The sequence below is a fragment of the Acinonyx jubatus genome, chromosome A3 (assembly GCF_027475565.1).
Source record: "Acinonyx jubatus isolate Ajub_Pintada_27869175 chromosome A3, VMU_Ajub_asm_v1.0, whole genome shotgun sequence".
Lineage (NCBI taxonomy): Eukaryota > Metazoa > Chordata > Mammalia > Carnivora > Felidae > Acinonyx > Acinonyx jubatus.
Window position 1 is genome coordinate 54,197,383 of NC_069388.1, and position 18,752 is coordinate 54,216,134.

Genomic DNA, 18,752 nt, shown 5'->3' on the forward strand with positions numbered 1-18,752 from the left:
GTCTTTTTTCCAATTCAGAAGTTCTGAATTTTAAAATAGTTTATTGATCTCTCTCCTTTGCTTTTCTTGTGACTTACTGGTATAATCTTACCCATTATTTGATGGTTGTATGTTTATCCTTCAACTAGCCACTTTAATTCTATTCTAGAATCTACATCTCTTAATTCATAACGAACTTTTTAAGTCTTGACCCAATTCTGTCATCTTACGGATACAATTTTTTTTTAATTCCGTTGAGTGGATTAAGAAATAGGACACTTCTGTCCACAGAAATGCAGACACCTATTTCCATCTATTTTTTAAAGACTGCTACAAAGTTAAAACAGAAAATGAGAATAATCCAAATGTTCAGCTCAAGAAATTTTGTGTCTATGAGCCCTCTTTGAAGAATCTACTAGAAAATGAACTCCATTCAACCAAGAGATGACAAAGGAAACTGTAGCAAAAGGAGTTACGGGCAGCTTTTAATAATTTAATTATAGATGTAAGATTAGAACAAAGATGAGTAAGAGGTATACAGAATAAAATGTTACCCAAACCAAAGGCAAAACAGAAGGAAAGGGTGAAATGCAACACTCTAATCTGAATTAAGTATCCTCAAACAAGCATTTGGGTTTACTGGAACATACCCTGAATCAAATCTTCGAAACATGGGATCATAATGGACAAAAAACTGAAAGAAATGAAACAACTTAATCAGAGAAAAAACAGAAGAAAAAGCTAAAATCATCAGAAATGTAGGGGCACCTGGGTGGCTCAGTCGGTTGAGCGTCCGACTTCGGCTCAGGTCATGATCTCACGGCTCGTGAGTTCAAGCCCCGTGTCAGTCTCTGTGCTGAGAGCTCGGAGCCTGGAGCCTGCTTCGGATTCTGTGTCTCCCTCTCTCTCTCTGCCCCTAACCCATTCACATCCTGTCTCTGTCTCTCTCAAAAAATAAATAAAAATTTAAAAAAAATTTTAAATCATCAGAAATGTAGACTGACTTATACGTTACTCAAAGAAGAATTAGATTAAAATATAATAAAGGACATTGGGGGAAAAAGTAGAAAAACAATCAAGAAAATGAAAAGGAGACAAAGGAAGAAGAGGAGTCAGACAGACAGACCACGACTGATGTGGGAAGCAACCAAAGAAGGAATAACATTTATATAATTGGAGACCCAAAGGACAAAAAGAAAAAATGGAACAGAACTAACATCTATAAAACTTTCTGGATGTAAAGGACCTGAATCTACACACTGAAAGAGCTCATCAGCAGCACAGTAAGCTAACCTTTACCAGTCAATTCAATGACATACTTTCATAAAGTTACTAAACAAAGATAAGGAATCTCTAGGACCACCAGGGGAAGAGGTTAAATGACTCCTAAGGAAAGATAACTAGACTGATATGAGACTTCTCAAGAACAACAGGCAAAGCAAAGCAACAACAGAGCAGCACTTTCAAGAAACTCAAGAAAAGAAAGCGTGAACCAAAGATTTTTCCCTCCAGCCTTGCTGTCCTTAAGTATCAAGGCTATAGGAAAACAATTTAAACACATAAGAGCTCTAAAATTTTTGTATCTATGAGCCCTCTTTGAAGAATCGACTAGAAAACGAACTCCTTTCAATGAAGAGATGACAAAGGAAACTTTAGCAAAAGGAGTTATGGGCAGCCTTTAATAATTTAATTATAGATGGAAGATTAGAACAAAGATGAGTAAGAAGTATACAGAAGAAAAGTATTTAAAAAAATAGAATACACACAGACACATATTTTTGTATGTGTACACATAGACATGAATTTATTTGTAATGTTGTAATTCGGTGTTTTTAAAACAGCTCCTGTCCACCAAAATACATACAGGCAGAGAAAAAAAAAATCGCAATTTATTTGTTACCAATGAGACCATCATGTTACTTATTAGATCATCCTTACGCTCCATTCCATACTGGTTTGTGTGGTTTTGACCACCTCGTCATCAACTGGCAGGATGCTCATATCATCTCTGCATGCTTAGCATTTCATCCTTCACCGATACTGCGGCATGTTTTTGTAACGGAGTATCATTTTCAAAAATTAGAATAATTGATAATTTGAATGTTTCCAATATTCAGATATTTAAATAATGATATTCTACTGTAAATCTAATGTAGTTTTTAAGTTTGTGGTTTTGTATTTTCTAAGTGGGCAGTCCTAACCTCTATAAATAATAATTGACTTATTCCTAATTTCGGTGCCTTTCTTAATCCTACTGCTTAAGCCTTTCAAAACAATACCGAGTACCAGGGGCAAGTGGAGACATACTTATTTCTGAACTTAAGGTAAAGGAATCCAATGATAGCTTTTTTTAATTTAATGTGTTTCTGTTTCTCAAACTGAGAAAGTTTCTGTTTACTTCCAGTTTAAGAGTTTCATCAAAAAATAAATGCTGGGGGTGCCTGGGTGGCTCAGTCAGTTAAGCATCCCACTCTTGGTTTCAGTTCAGGTCATGACCTCACAGTGTGTGAGATCAAGCCTCGGGTCAGGCTCTGTGCTGACAGCAAGGAGCCTACTTGGGATTCTCTCTCTCTCCCTCTCTCTCTCTCCCTCTCTCTCTCTGCCCCTCTCCAGCTCATGCATGCACACATTCCTTCTCTGTCTCAAAATAAACATTAAAAAAACCCCAAAACGCTGAATTTTGTTAAATTACCTTTTTTTCATCTATGAAAATGTTTTTTCCCCTGACTCAAATAACACATTAATAAATTCCTAATATTAAGCCATCCTTATATTCCTGGGGATAAAAAGGTTCTGGCACATTTTTCATATAATGCTTTATTTGGTTTGCTATCATTTTATTTAGTGAGAACAGACTACAGGTATTTATGCGATTCATGTCTAGATCTAATAATTGTGTGAGCCTTTAAAGTGACTCTGCAAGCTTTCGTTCTTTTTTTCTGCTCTGCGACATGTTAAAAAGTTCAAGCTTTAGCCAAGGTATGACAGACCTCACGGACAGAAGCTCTGGGCTTTGCTCCTCTCTGACTACCTGTGACTTCTCTAGCTTTGAGTCTAACCAGTATTCTCCTGATTAGGACAATTTGGGGAATCATATTTTTCTTTAAACTACCTGTGTGAGAGTCAGTGGGGTGCGGCAGTGTTTTGGAGCAACGACTGCTGGGGCCTGTGCACATCCTGCCTCAGTCGCTTCCTAGCTGTGTGTCCTTGGTGTTTCAATTCCTTCGTCTGTAAGATGAGGCACACGATGGTATCTACTTAACAAGACTGCTGTGAGGATTAGGAGGACATACCTACAAAGCACTAAGAGCTGGGCCTGACTTGCTCTATGCTTCCATAAATACTGGTCATTTTTATTACTTAGGATACTCTTCAAATTAGAATAAAGCTACCCCAAAACAATCTTACACTTTAATAATACCCTCTGAATATTATTTTAAAATTTTAATACTGTCCTTTTATGTTTTCCTTTCTCCTTGACCAGACTTGCCAGAAGTTGATCAATTTTCAAAGAACCAGTTGGTTTTATTTATCCTACCTCTTCTTTCAAATTTCTTCATTCAATAGAGTTCTTTTCCTACATTCTTGAACTGAATACTTAGTTCATTTACTTCTAGTCTTTCTTAATGTCTGCCAAATACATGTTTGCCTCTGTATAACACCTGCCCATATCCCACTGGGTTTGCTATGAACCGTTCTCATTGTTCTACATTTCTAAATAATCTGTAATCTCAATTTGGATTTCCTCCTTAATCCAACAGTTTTATGGTTCTGTTGATTTTAAGTCAGAAAATCTAATCTATATAAATTCTTGGAATTTGTTAGATTTTTCTCTATGACCTATATAATTCTATTAATATTCCATTAGCATCCATACAGAAAAATGTATTCTTTGTACTTGTATGTGTAGCTATAAAATCATGCTGTGTTATTCAAATTCTTTAGAGCCTTAGTTAACAGCTTTTGCTATGAACATTTCAATGCTAAATGCTTGGTACAAAAAGGTTCATGGTCGTCAAAACCACTTAATGGATATTAGATCCTATCAATATAAATTAACATTCTTGTCTCATCGAACCATTCCCCGACCTCCTTGAATTCCATTTCATCTAGTATTAGGTGCTATTCCTTGAGCCTGTCACCAATCTGGTATACATCTTTGTGTTTTCCGATATTTTTATCACTTGCCTGTAACAGCAGAGCAGGATTTTTATGTTAACTCAATCTGGAAGCTTTCATCTTTTAATAAAGAGGTGGCACTTTCCAAACATCATAGTCTAGTCAAATCTATATTTCCCTGGTATTTTTAAACATAAAAAAATCAGTTTGCCTATGTTTACAAAGTACAGCAAAACTGGTAGGTAGGTGGCAAAAGGAAATTTGCTAATTCTCAAGGAGTCCTGTTTAAATACAGTTAACTGCAGTGTAATAAAATCCTACTGCTACTGACACAGTTCCAAAATAACAAGCATTCTGCAGGGATCTCTAGAAGTTTCAGTGTTGCATTCCAAGTGATGTAATAACAAACTTTTAATACTGAGAAGCTGGTGAGATTTGAAAGAAACAGCCTCAGAGGGGCGGATGCATAAGAGATGCAAAGAGTAGAGATACACAGAACAAAGAGAAGAAGACACGTAAGTGAGGAGCCTGTGAGGATGAAAAATAGACAAGCCACTAAAAATAAGAAAAAAAAAATCAGTTACACATTTACAGAAACACCACTAGGTTTGGGTGTGTATGCCTTGTATATGCAGTTTTATTTCTAAAGTGAGCTGCATCTTTAAATTTGACCTGTACTTGTAACACAGCCTTCATGTATGATGTCTCCAAGAGCTATTAATTGAATTGGTGTTATAGTTTACAATCAACCATGTCAAAGAAATGAGAAAATATAAAAAGACAGAATGTATTTATAAAAAGACCCCTAATACTTGTAACGGGATTCAAAATACAAGTTCTCATTTCGAAGAGAGAAGGGAAGCAGCAGAATGAAAGAAGGCCTGGCTCTGCACACAGGTTAAGACTTAGCAGAAGTATCAAGGCAACGCAAATACATTTTTTATAGAAATATCTGCTCTCCTACCAATCTCTATTTAATCAGCTCTAATTAGATACTGAGTAATGAATGCTGCCTGCACATCGAGCATCTGCGGCTACTGGGCTCTTCTCTACCGGGCACATTTTTGCTGCCGAGTTACATGCTTACTAAGAGTCAGTTGTGTTCGTTCCCAAACCCGTTTATTACAATTGTACCTCCTTCTGTAGTTCCCTGAGTTAAGTGTTACATAAACGGATGAAATATGAGTGGAAACAGAAAAGACAGTTTTCGCATCTATGAAAATGAAGTTGAATGCTTTAGAAAAACTGAAAGGTAGGTTACCAAAAAACCAAGTTTGTCCATCTTCAGTGTGGTTAGAGAAAAAGTCTGCAGAAGTTTCAGTGTGGTTAGAGAAAAAGTCTGCAGAAGTGAAGAAATATTTTGCACTCAGATTTCTTGGAAAGTCTAAGTTCTGTGCTCCACCGTGAGGAAACCAAACCTAAAACACTTTGATGATATGTCAACGACAGCAGGGTTATGCCAGAGAAACAGGGAGAAACAGATACCTACTCAAAGAAAAATACCCTCTAGGGTTATAGGAAAAGATTGATGAATAAATGTAAATTTATAGCAAGTGTTTTTAAGAAGTGATTTCTGGCTTTAGTACTTTTTAAATTAACTGACAACTACCACCAGTCCACACTGGGGAATAGGCTTTTAATGTAAATTAGACAACAGTAAATACATGATTTCCTGGTTTGTATGTCTTCTTCAAGATTTAATTTTACACATTTAAAAAATAAAGAGAAAAGCTTAAAAGAAGCCAGAGAAAACAGAGGGCCAGGCAAGAATGATGGCTAACTGCTCATCAGAAACAATGCAAGACAAAAGACAATGGAATTATATCAATAAAGTAAGGAAAGATCAAAAGGGGGGGGGGGGAGGATCTATATTCAGTGATCAATATGCTTCCAAAATGAACAAAAATTTTAAATTTTCAAGTAAAAAAAAAAACTGCATTAGGCTTCACCAGATCTGTTCCACACTCTTCCTCAAAAAAGCATATTAGAATGCAAACGGATTAGTATGACATTAGTATAGGCATGAACTCTAACCTGACCTGATTGTAATATAACTTACTTTAAGAAAACAGTTTGTAAATTGCAGTCATTTCTCATTAGGTATAAAATATCACTGGCTGATTTCATGATGGCCATGACACAGGAGCGCATCTCCACCATGTGCGAGCGGCTGCAGATACGCAACGTAACACTGCAGTACAGGAAGAGCTGTTCATTCATTCTTGAGCCAACTTACCTCTCTGTTTTGGAAAAATCTGTTCAGGATGCTATAAAATAAATTAAAGTGCATTAGATAAATTACTGTAACATAGAAACCGAAGTGAAATTTTTAAAAAATATTAAGATAACTACCTTCATTATTGGCCTGGCTTGCTTCTCAAACAAACCACTTGGAAAAAGGTAAGCAATAGCTCTCTGAAAAGACACACAAAGGTTCATTAACAGTTAATATAAACACAAGTGACTGAGTGCTTACTACATGCCAGATTGCAAAGTAAGAGTTTCATACACATTATCTCATCTCATAATCTTTTCAATGGGATAGTAAAATCACCACATCCACATCCCCCCAAATAAAAATAATTTGTAACTATTAAACTGGTTATTAACAACTTTGAAACACGGAGGTGATACCGCAAACTTCTCTTTTTTGAAAGCAAACGAGAGGCACTCGTCTACAACCTCTGTGCTCAAGAGCACCCCTTCGAACTCCCCGCTGGCGGTGCAAATATCAAAGACTGAACACCGAAAAGAGCAGGCTCTAAGTCTCATCCACCGTGACAGCCCCGACGTTTTCTGACACTCTTTGAACTCTTCCTAGAAGTTGTGAGAGGCTTTTAAGCTACATTTTTTCCAGCCAAGTTCTCCTAAATGTCTGTTTCTCAATGGGGATGCTACTGGCATTTTGAGTGGGACAGCTCTGGTGCAGGCAGCCCTCCCCTTCCCCTGGACTGCAGGTCACTCAGCACGCCGGCCCTTCTCCACAACCTATGCCAGTAACATCCCCGGTGCCTATGACAAATCTCACCCCCACGTTTCCAAATGCCCCTCGCCTCCCCGTACGCCGCCACCTTGACAACTGCGTAAGCCATTCATTCCAGCGTCTTCTTCTCCAACACCGCTCCTCACAATGAAAAGCAAACCACGTGCATTGTCATTTCTGTTGAAGGGTGTCGGATGAGAAGTCTGTGGCCTTGGATCTTATTAGCTCTGTATCTGAACTCTAAATGAACTGGCAGCTCACGGAAACACAGTGCTGCTCTTTTAGAGAGGCTGTTCTCACGATGGGCCTCTCTGCCCACCCTCACAGGAAATGTGCTAGACCAGATTCTGCCCCCGAAAGTAGGGGCCTGTAATTTGGGGCTTGTAAATTCCATTATATTAGGGAGCCCGTCTGTGACTCTGGGTCGAGCTTCATTCTCCCATTCGGCCTCTTGGCAATAAAACCGACACTGAAGACACTCTTAGATCAAACATCAGAGGGCTCATTTTGTGAACTTTTTTTCTTTCCAAAACCAGAGACTCCTCTGCCTTCCTTCTCTGAAGGAGAAAAGGTGGACTTTTTAATAAGTGACGTTGAGAGAACTGACTGCCATTTGGAAAATGATAAAAGTGGATGCAAACCCGACAGCATACACAAGAATAAACTTCAAATGAGTCAGACGGCTAAACACAGAGAATCAAATCAAACAAGTACTAGAAGAAAAAACATGGTGAATTCCTTTACAAGCTACACCCCCACAGGCAAAACCAACATACAGCTTATTCATGGATTTATAACAATAAAATATGAAAAACACTCAGCACCGCCCCCCCACCCCCCGCCAAGGTTGGTTGCATAAATGATGGCACACCCTTGCCATCAAGCACTCGAGCCATAAAAAAAAAAGGTAAAAGCAAGATGCAAAAGAAATGTACTTAGAGTGTGACCTGGTGTAAGAAAAAGAAATAAGATAATACACATAGGAATGGGGGGTGGGGGGATATACATCGGCTTCTTTCCACACGTAAAGGTAAAGTGGAAACTAAAAAAAACCATCATCTATTAAGGGGTGGGCAGCAGCAGGTGAGGGGCACAGGGACGAGTCCTCTGAAGCGTGAATATGTCATATACATCAAAGACTAAAATTTTCAAAACAAACTCTAAAACTTAATGCAGACATAAACAAATAAACCTAACTTCTAATGACAAAAACAACTGCAAAGAAATCCCCAACTTTGTTTGGAAGGCTTAGCGTCAGGAATATTAATACTAAAATTCTGAAATATTATGTGTATCTTACATAGCATAAAGTAAATACATATATTAATTTTACAGTGACCAAAATTTTACTGTAGAGGAGATACAAATAAAAAGAAATGTCAGTTTGAATGAGACAAATCAATACACACTCATGATCTTTAAAAAATATTATTTCCTACATTATCCCTCTAATATTTAAAAGATACTCGTTTTTAGTTGTGTCCCCTGAAAGCGCATAGAAGCAATGAAACTCTAGGAACAATGGGTGGCCCCTAGCATCCAGATCTTAGTTTCTAAATACAATTTCTTAGTACAAGGAACAGCGTATGGCAGAGAAATGGTTAGGCCTTAGGCAGGAAAAGTATAAAATAAGCCTGAGACACTTTCCTGTGCCAGAAAACAAGGAAGTGCTCAAAAAGACAGAGAAGCCAGCTTCAAGGAGCTCCCACTGGCCACACCTGGGACAACGCGAACATCAAAAAGAACAATGACTATGCCTTGTAACATGCTCAATATGCACATGTTGAAGAGTGTGCTTGTGAACACACACACACACACACACACACACACACACACACAGGCTCACTGGCTTTCTCTTTTTTCCAGAGTTCTGAAGTAGGGGGCGAGGAGAAAAGGAAAGCCTCTGTATGAAAGAATACCAGTTAAATAAAAATAGAAGGAATGGCGGAAGTAGAAAATCATTGTTTTATAACTTTCAAGGTAATCACCAATTTCAGCCAAGGATCACCAGTGGATGCTAAAATCATTGGCTGAAAGGTTACTGGGGAATGAAATATTCAAATGAATCCAAAGTATCACCCTAGAGATTACCTGCCAGTTACAAGGCAGGGAAGAAGTTCCTTTTACAATAAAGAGGTCTAGCGGTTACTAGTTTTAACCAAGGGATAAGATGTACAATCAATAAGTGGGACAAACTCACGATGTGCCTCCCGGTGTGAGGGAACAAGAAGTATACAATATCATGGAAGAACTATCTGTATATACTCTAAATCTAATCACAAGGAAGTAGAAAGCCAGAATGTGGGATAACTGTAGAAGACAAATGGTCTTGAGTTCTACAAAACTAGCTGGCTATAAAGGCATTTGGGAGAAAATTGAGAAAATTTAAGTATAGACTATATAATGCATGACATTATAGAATTATTATAATTGCATTTAGGTACAATAGTGGTATTGTGGAAAAAATGGTATAAAGGTTGTATGTATTTAGCGGTACATGCTGAACCATTTAGGGGTTAAGTGTTATATCTGCATTTTCAACGGCTTATTCAAAAAAAGCTTTAATGTACAGAGAGAAAGGGAATGTGGCAAAACGTTAACTGGCAAATCTATGTGAAAAGTATACGTATATATGTATGTGCATGTTTGTATTCGTTGAATATTCAAATTTCCTGGAAATTTGAAAAATGTCAAAATAAAAAACTGTGGAAAATGTTAAAAATTAAAAAATAAGCCAGATCTTTCCAAATCTAACCGGTCTCAGCAGGGCCACCAAGAGCCTACAGCACCTGTGGGCCACCTAGACTTCAGGCCTGGTTCCCACAGTCGGACACAAGGCTGGTCAGACATCTTGGCCAAGGGGCTACTGACTCCAGGCCTGGGGGAGAGTATTAGCGGGGAGGACTAAAGGACAGCTCTTCAGCTGGGGGTGAGCGCTCCATAATTACAGGGGGGAAATCCAACCAACTTTCAAATTCGGTTCAAGCTGTTACTGGCATCATTTTCAAATATAAAACTTACCATTAACTTAGGAGTCCAAGAAGAGAATGAAAATGTAAAGAATTCCATCCCACAGCTGGATTTCTCATGAAAACTAAGACTCAGATAAGTCACGAGGAAGTTAATTGGCAGAACTTGAAAATAAAGTGTTGACTGCAAGGGGCATCTACATCTTACAGGCAATCTCAGTTTTGAAAAAATAAAAGCAAGCCAATAAAGAATCTGCTAGATATACTCTGCAGTTTCCTGAAAGGATGAGGAAAAGTAGCACTGTCTTAAAAAAAATCTCAGCTAAAAGCAAATTAACACATATTTACTAATTCATAATTCCTCACCATATTATTAGGTGATAATATAGTCTGAGATGATAAAATACCTACACAATGGGATGAAGTGAGGTGAGTGATGTAGACACTGTAACATAGTATTAGGCTACTAATGACCTTCTGATATGGCAGAGAGAGGATCATGTGCTTATGGACTGGGACTCACCACAGATCACTGGAACCACAGAAAGCAAAACCACAGACAGAAGGGTAATACTGTACTCAAGGGATAAATCAAGAACCAAATTGACTGCAGAGTCCTCAAGTGAATCAACTAGAAAATAGAACATTTTATAGACAATTGGGGAAACTGAAATACAGATTAATATATAAATGTTCTCACACCCTGCTACAGACTATATTCAAATTAATTTTGTTAAACGTGATAATGGTATTGTGGTTGTACAGGAAAACATCCCAATTTTTTGGAGATATGCACTCATGCATGAAGGGCTAAAGTACCCTAATGTTTGTAATTGACTTTAAGAGAAAGTAGTTCAGCCACAAAATATGAAGGTGAAGTAAATATGGCAAAATGTCAAGTTATTTAAACTAGGTGACGGTCATCGGGTATGCATTGTACAATGATGTCTCCTTTTCTGTATGACTGAAATTTTCACAGGAAAAAGTATACAAATTCATGTTTACTGCTATTGCTATTAGCCTAGAATATTTCGCTTTTTCAGTTCTGGTTTCTACCCCCATGTTTAATATACCTACATAAATACATAGATGTGTGTGTGTGTGTGTGTGTGTGTGTGTGTGTGTGTGTGTGTGTATACACAGATACATACACACATACAAGTGATGAATCTTATTCTTTTACAATTGAACTGAAATTGTTTTCAGTTCAGATAGAAGCAACTATTGTCAGATATAAGCAACTGCTGTTTCAGTCAGATATAAGCAACTATTGTCTACACTTCTAAATCTCTATTGATTCTTTCAGTGTATTTTTGAACTGTTTTCAAAACCAATATTTCAGGTATTTTGAATTGTTTTAATGAAAGACAATATAAAATGAAATCACAGAATGGTATTACTTATACTTCCAAAGTGTTCTCTTTCTTTCAAATAAGACAAGGCAAAAAATACAAATTCTCACTTGGGGGGAAATGACGGAGCAATCTTCTGGTCAACACAGTCCAAAGGAAGTCTCTCCGATAATGGAAATATTCTATAATCTGTGCTGGCTGATACGACAGCGAGTAGCCCACGTGGCCATGATGCATTTGACACGTGGCAAGTGTGACTGAGGAACTAAACTTTTAACGTTAGTTCATTTTAATGAACCTGATAGCCATTCCTAGTTTTCTCTTCTGTGAGGTGAGGGCATTTTAATACTCTGGATCTGTGATTTGATTCCTTGGGGGCTTGGATGGGGAACTCAGCATCAGGGAAAGCTGTAGAAAGTCGAATTTCCTGACATTTCTCTTGATACCACTGAGGCCCTCTGCTACTAACCAGAATGACTTTAACTTAACTGTGTCTCAGAACTTGGATTCTATACCCCATTTCTGCCTGAATTTGAATGCTGGGGACAGGAGGCAGAAACATTTATATACAGTAAGTGGCAGGAAAACCTAGGCATATACATACACACACGAACACTCACGTGGGGTGAAAATGAAAGTAATATCACAAGACTCCACAGATACCCAATTAGTCCTCTTGTAATGTTTATTAATTCAGGGGCCCTTATTACAGTTGGCGGCTCCTGCCACCCCCGTTTGTTCCTTTCCAGTTAATCTTAACTTGCTACTGGAAAGAAAAAGATGTAAATACCGAGTTGTGACCAACACTGAAAACTCCTGCTTGTTTTGCACCTCTTTCCTCCTAGGAACAAAGCAAAAGGAAGAAAAAAACAACCAAAATGACAAGCATCCCCTCCTTTCTTGTGGCCTCGGAACGCCCACCTGACGGAACAAGGTCGTCCTCCAGAGCCCATGAGGACAGAGCCTCGTCTGCAACATGCCCTCCAGGGAACCCTCTCCCAGTGTCTGCAGCGCATTCAGTCCAGGTCCCCACCGCCACCTTAAAGGCAGAAATGGTGAGGGGAGGCAGGCACCCATCAGCTTTCTCTACCGCTGCTGGTAGTGACACAGCTCCTGGACACTGTGCACGTTTGCAAAGTATGAAACCGTGCGTGTGCGCTGCAGTCTGCTGTGCCAGCACCAACCTCCGAGCACGGTGTCACCCAAGTCACTGCCATCTCGTTACAGAAGCTCTGCCATCAGCTGTAAGGGTACCGGCCCCTGCAATGAACCCACCAGGGAACACGACAGCTTTCCTGCTTCCTGCCTTTCAGACTGTCTCCTTACCCAGGGATAAGATTTCACCTTCCTTGACCAGGATGACTTGTGTGTAATCAAGGCCAGGCAGGCACATCCCAAACCCCTACAGGGGTCTGTTAGGGCACAGGGACCTGACACTTCAGCAGAAAGGGATTTGTGCAAGCCCTTCCAAATATGGCATCTACCTCTCCACCTCTCTCCATACCGCCACTAATTTGCCCCTTTGGCTTCCTCAATCAGTTTCTCTCCAAAGCCGCAGGCTCGAGAGACTTCCCCAAGCTCTCCCTGCAGAAGGCATACAGCTTCACCCTCACTCCTTAAAACGACAGCCTCTGCCCCGCACCTGAAAAATATCTCACAGAAGATAAAGTCTTCCATGGGCTCACGCCTTGAGTCCTCGGGGCTTCCCAAAATACACAATACCTAACAATACTATTCCTAATTCAACATAAGGCTAAGGACCGTATTTCAAATAAGTATAACAAAGAAGCAGCAGCAAGAATGGTTAGGGGCAGAAGGGCTTTTTCACACAAAATTTTGAATTAAGGTGGGGCGCCAGCGTGGCTCAGTCAGTTGAGCACCTGACTTTGGCTCAGGTCATGATCTCGCGGTTCGGGAGTTCGAGCCCTGCGTCGGGCTCTGTGCTGACAGCTCAGAGCCTGGAGCCTGCTTCAGATTCTAGGTCTCCCTCTCTCTCCTCCCCATCCCTGCTTGTCCTCTGTCTCTCTATCTTTCAAAAATGAATAAACATTAAAAAAATTTCTTTTAATTTTAAATTAAGGTAAAGATTTGGTTGGGAAAGTTTTAGAAGTACGAGAAACGAAAATGAGAAACAAAGGCAAAGAAAGTGTTAAAATACTTTTTTAAAAAAGTTTTCCTGATGTTATTCAGAAGTATCTATATTAGCATGATAAAAAAACGGAGAATGGAAATGTTAAGATAGGTGAGGTTAAGTCAACCAGAAAATCAGTGAAGGAAGGCGGTGAGAGAAATATTTGACTCTCTGCTAATGTAAACTCGTCCGCTGTAATGTTCCAGGGTTCCTGGCACATGTGTGGCACTTACTGGGCACTAGAGAAAAAGCACCAGCAGGACATGGCCTAGGACCTCAAGTATCTTAAAATTAGAGGAGAACTGGCAGTTCACATCTGAACTGTGGTTTAGCCCACTTGGACCACATGTATCAACTACAGTAGAATTAACGGAAGTTTCCTAATCATCTGAAATAAGCATTGTTTCACTTCTAAGCAATCTACATAAAAAACTATTACATAAACTAAGAAACAGCCAATTCTTCCACAGAAACAAAAAACAGAAATATATGCATTTGACCAGTGAACGACACAGGTTTCAATTCCTGTGAGTCTCTGGTATGCGCGGAGTTTTGTTCTGATAAACACAGTGCAGTACTTGTAAATGTATTTTCCTTGTGATTTTCTTAACACTCTCTTTTTTCTAGTTTGCTTTATTGTAACTGCATAGTGTATAATACGCACAACATACAAGGTATGTGCTAATCAACTGTATCGATACAAGGTATCGATAGAGCTTCTGGTCAACAGGAGGCCATTAATAAGTAGCTAAGTGACATTTAGGGGAGTCAGAAATTCTCTGAGGATTTTCGACTCTACAGGGGGTTGGCACCCCTGAACCCTGTGCTGTGGAAAGGCCAACTGTATATCAGTAGGGGATCAATTTTCTTCAAGAAGCTTGAAAACAGTATTACCAGCTCAACATCGGTACTTGTCTTAGGCTAGCATTTGGGTTTCAAGAGAACCTTTTCTTAGTAGGAACCAGATTCTGGGTGTAGCTTGTAGTTGACACTCGTGTGCAAACATCATCAATGTCTACGATTATACACCTGAAGTAGATGCCAAATCATTGCCTGACGCTGATTTAAGGTTGCTGATGACTTAATCTTTCAGACTTAAGTTCATTCAGAAGAAACTCTGAGCCATAGGGATAGGAGGAAAAAAAGTATTTTCTTATAATAAGTTCTAGATTAACATTTCCTATATTAAGTTCTGGAATTCAACTTGGCAAAGTTCTTAGGTATTTTAAATCTTAGGTGTTACGTCAAATTTGAAAAAAAAACGTTATATACATGATGTAGGTTCAATAGTTGGTTGTCACAAAACCAAAAAAAACAAAGCACAAAAATCCTGCTTCTTTTGGAAATAAAAAAAGTGGAGCATACATTTAATGCCTTTAAAAGTTTAGAGGCACCTAAGTGGCTCCATCGATTAAGTCAACTCTTGATTTCGGCTCAGCTCATGACCTCACGGTTTGTGAGATCGGGCTCTGCGCTGACAGTGCAGAGCCTGCTTAGGATTCTCTCTCACTCTCTCTCTCTCTCCCCCCGCCTTTCCGCCCTCCCCCTCGAAATAAAATAAAGATTTAAAAATATTTATTGGACAGCATGGTTTACCTGAATCTAAAACAAAAAAATACTGACAAAAATAAAGAATGTAAATTAAAAAAAAATTCATCCACGTAAGTCACGGAGTAAGGTAATTCTCATCTCGTAAATATGTGTCTTACATTTCTAGGTGTCTAACTAGAACACTGGGTAATTCAAGCGTTCTCTAAAACGAAGGCAAAGTATTTAACTACATTCTTAGGCTTAAATCAAAGTATAAAAGGACTGCAGGCTCAACCCAGGAGGAGCACCGGGTCAGGAATGCAATCTCTATTAATTAGGTATCCCAGCTGGGCAGTGGGTTTGCAGCTGTTAACTTGATCAATGACTTACCTAAATGTCATCTCTACTGATTCGCTTATAAATTACCAGCAAGTGAGACTAATGTACAGGTGCTAATTTATTTAAACTGTTCTCTACAGTTCTACATAGCTTTATAAACTGCATCTGGCACCTAATGTTAGCTGTCAGTTGTACTTAGACATGCCTGTCCTAACGACTCTGTTCATTAGAAGTGAGCACAAATTATGAAATATTGTGAAAAATGATACATCAAATGGAATGGGCACAGCAAATCAATTAGAGAAACTTCATACAGCATATTCACACTTAGGAGAATAAAACATTCTGGTTTCAGAATGAGGTCTATAATACCAATTAAAAAGTAATTGGTAGACTTCAGCAGTGTTATATATCAATTTGCTGGCTTTTTTCCTGAAATGCTATAGTAATGTAGAACTTAACTTTTAATTCCCAAATAAAGACATTAGTAAATGCAAGTGCAATTCTGTATCCATAACGTTTAACACAACCGAAATGTCTCCAACTTAAAACTGGTAAGTGATACTACTTAATTCAAAAAGGGAAATGCAAATAGCAGTGGTCCTCAACTTCTTGCTGATAGCATGATTTTGAAATAACCGTAACCCACTGTCTACTCTAGCATAACAATGTGTTACAATGTCACTGGACCAGCCTTTTGCCTTGGGTCACTAAGGAAAACGAATGCAGCCCTGCCTCCGTTACACGCTGGGGGCTTATTTCTTTACAGTCTCCGTACACATAGTCTTCTCTTGGCCAAGTTGGAACTGTTTCACATTGAATACAGAACCCACTCGGCTCACTATTCAATCTGACAGTTCAATCCTCCTCATGGTAACCGTACGGTTTATAGACCAAAATATTTTTTACATGGTGATCAACATTTGGCAGTAATCTGTGAAAGGGTTAAGGAACAGGAGTTGAGAACCACAGGATTAAGACAGATTTTCAAAGCATTCAGCATAGCATTTAAGTATTTCCAGCAAGTGACCATATACACTACTGACTGTGAGAGGGGACCGACCCTCTCAGATCTGCTGGAGGGAAAGCAGCATCATAGTGGTTCAGTGGGGAAGTGCAACGAGTGGTTTCTTTCTTTTCAAAAGAACTTAAAATAGTAGGCAAAAATTAAACTATCTCGAAATGCAGAAAATCTACTTTGCCCATGACTAATTTCTTTCTAGTTAATTTGTTATTTCACAAACTAAAAATTTTTTTCACATCAATACAATACCAAGATTGAGCATTAAATACAGCAAAGTAATTTTGCACACACACAAAAAAATGCCAATATACAGTGCTGTAGCTTTAATAATAAACTTCTAAATAATGTAACTTTTAAGTAAATATTAAAAGTGACAAGAATTATTTTTATTCAGAAAATTTTATAACATATATACCTCTTTTTATTTTGCAAATCCACAACTGTAATCTTTTTTTTTTAAAGTATTTTTTAAGTTTATTTTGAGAGAGAGAGAGAACATGCAAGTGGGGGGGGGTGGGCAGAGAGAGAGAATTCCAAGCAGGCTCTGCACTGTCAGTGCAGAGCCCAATGTAGGGCTCGAGCTCACAAACCGTGAGATTGTGACCTGAGCTAAATCAGGTGGACACTCAAGTGAGTAGACACTCAAGTGAATGAGGCACCCGGGAGCCCCTGTACTCTTTTTAAAAGCCTTTATACATGCTATACATACATAGCATGTAAGATTAGCAAGGTATAATTTCACATATTCTATATGCTGCACTCAGTAGGGCCAGATTTCTATTCAAGTTCAGCCTTCTGCAATCAAGTTCTAAACCTAGAAATCCACAGAAAAATGCCTACAAAGAGCTGAATTAGCCGACAATAAATTCACGATTTTACTTAGTAGGAAGGACACGCAGGTCCTCACGCCAAGTTCAGTGGCTGTTAGTTTTAATTCTCAGGCCTAACAAGTTTAGTTATGCCAGAAGGCTGGAGGGGAGAGCAGCCAGAGGCAGACTCACAGACATCTTGACAGGAAAGGAGATGGCAGGGATCAGCAATAAAGCATAGCCAGGCCACTCAGTACAGGGACAAACAGGAACGACGAGCCACAGTCAGGGTTATCACAGCTAAACAACCATGCTAAAAGGAAAATCCTGAGGCGTAGTAAGGTTAAATTACACTCCCTGTACTTTGCTAAATAAGGCTGGGGAGACCATCATTTATTTTAGAAAATGTTACCCAAAAAATTAATCTTCGAAAGTGTGGAAAAACAGGCTTTGCATACAGAAAGACCTGGCCAGCCCCGGATTCCTCAACAGTAAATACTGACCCCATAAGGTTTTTATAAAGATTGAATGTGGTAATGTATACCAGGCTCCCAGACAGCATCTTGCACATACATAGGGGGTTTTTGATAAGTGGTGGTATTTTTCATTACAGATAATAATTAAAAATAGTTTCGCTTATCTGGAAACTTCACTTTTGCAGATTATCTAATTTCCTCATCATATAAAATAAGAGAAAAATTACTGTACCTGGTTTTCAATTCTTAAACACATTACAAAAAAGCATTACAACTTCTAAATATGTAAAAGCAATCACAGTGTTCTTCCAAAAGATTATCTGGAAGTTTAAAGCATTTTCCTGATTTTGGGTATCTGAAATTTATTTGGTTTTGTCTTCAGAAATAATTAAGCATTGTGTCAGTATGGAAACGCTACATAAGACTCATCAGCTATATACTCTTTCAGCTTACATATACAGCCAAATCTCAAACACAAATAATAGGTTTGAAAACACGCACACAGGAACTGCAATAGGTATATATAATTTTAATTCTTTGGTTAAAGAATTGAGCTGGTTGTCTCTGTCCTTTTTTGCTTTTACATCTACTTAGATGCCAAAGACAGTCCACTAAATTTAATAAAATGCCCAGAGCTAATTGATTTCAATGTGAGACTTAGTGAGGCAGATCAATCACTTGCAGGGAAGTCCAACACGGAAGAATTATGTCACTGGGGTCACCATTCACTTCCACACGGGCATTTAGGCAGTGTGCTAGGTGAAACCAAATCCAACCTGTGGCTACAACGCAATCTCTGGTTCCACTCAGTGATAAATCAATATACTCAACGGCACTTCCTATTATTCTCCTCGACATCCAGTCTTAGGTGGGATGGGAGATGTGTGTGACAAAGGTAATTAGAGAACTAGTGAATGATTCAAATTATAGTAGATTTTACTCATGACATTTAACAGTAATGAGAACAATAACACGCTGCATTAATCTCATACTCTACTTATATTCTGAGGTAGGCAAACAGGTATTATTTTAAAGATGAGA

General features: G+C 38.6%; 1 protein-coding gene across 1 annotated transcript in view; it reads right to left on the reverse strand.

Moving 5' to 3' along the window:
* MRPS9 (mitochondrial ribosomal protein S9) overlaps positions 1–18,752 on the reverse strand; it is a 64,723-nt gene that overhangs the window by 26,302 nt on the left and 19,669 nt on the right. The window contains exons 3-4 of the mRNA XM_015075535.3: positions 6,451–6,513; positions 6,335–6,365 (exon numbers count right to left, since the gene is read on the reverse strand). Of these exons, the coding sequence (XP_014931021.3) occupies positions 6,335–6,365; positions 6,451–6,513 (94 nt within the window). The remainder of the gene's footprint in view (positions 1–6,334; positions 6,366–6,450; positions 6,514–18,752) is intronic.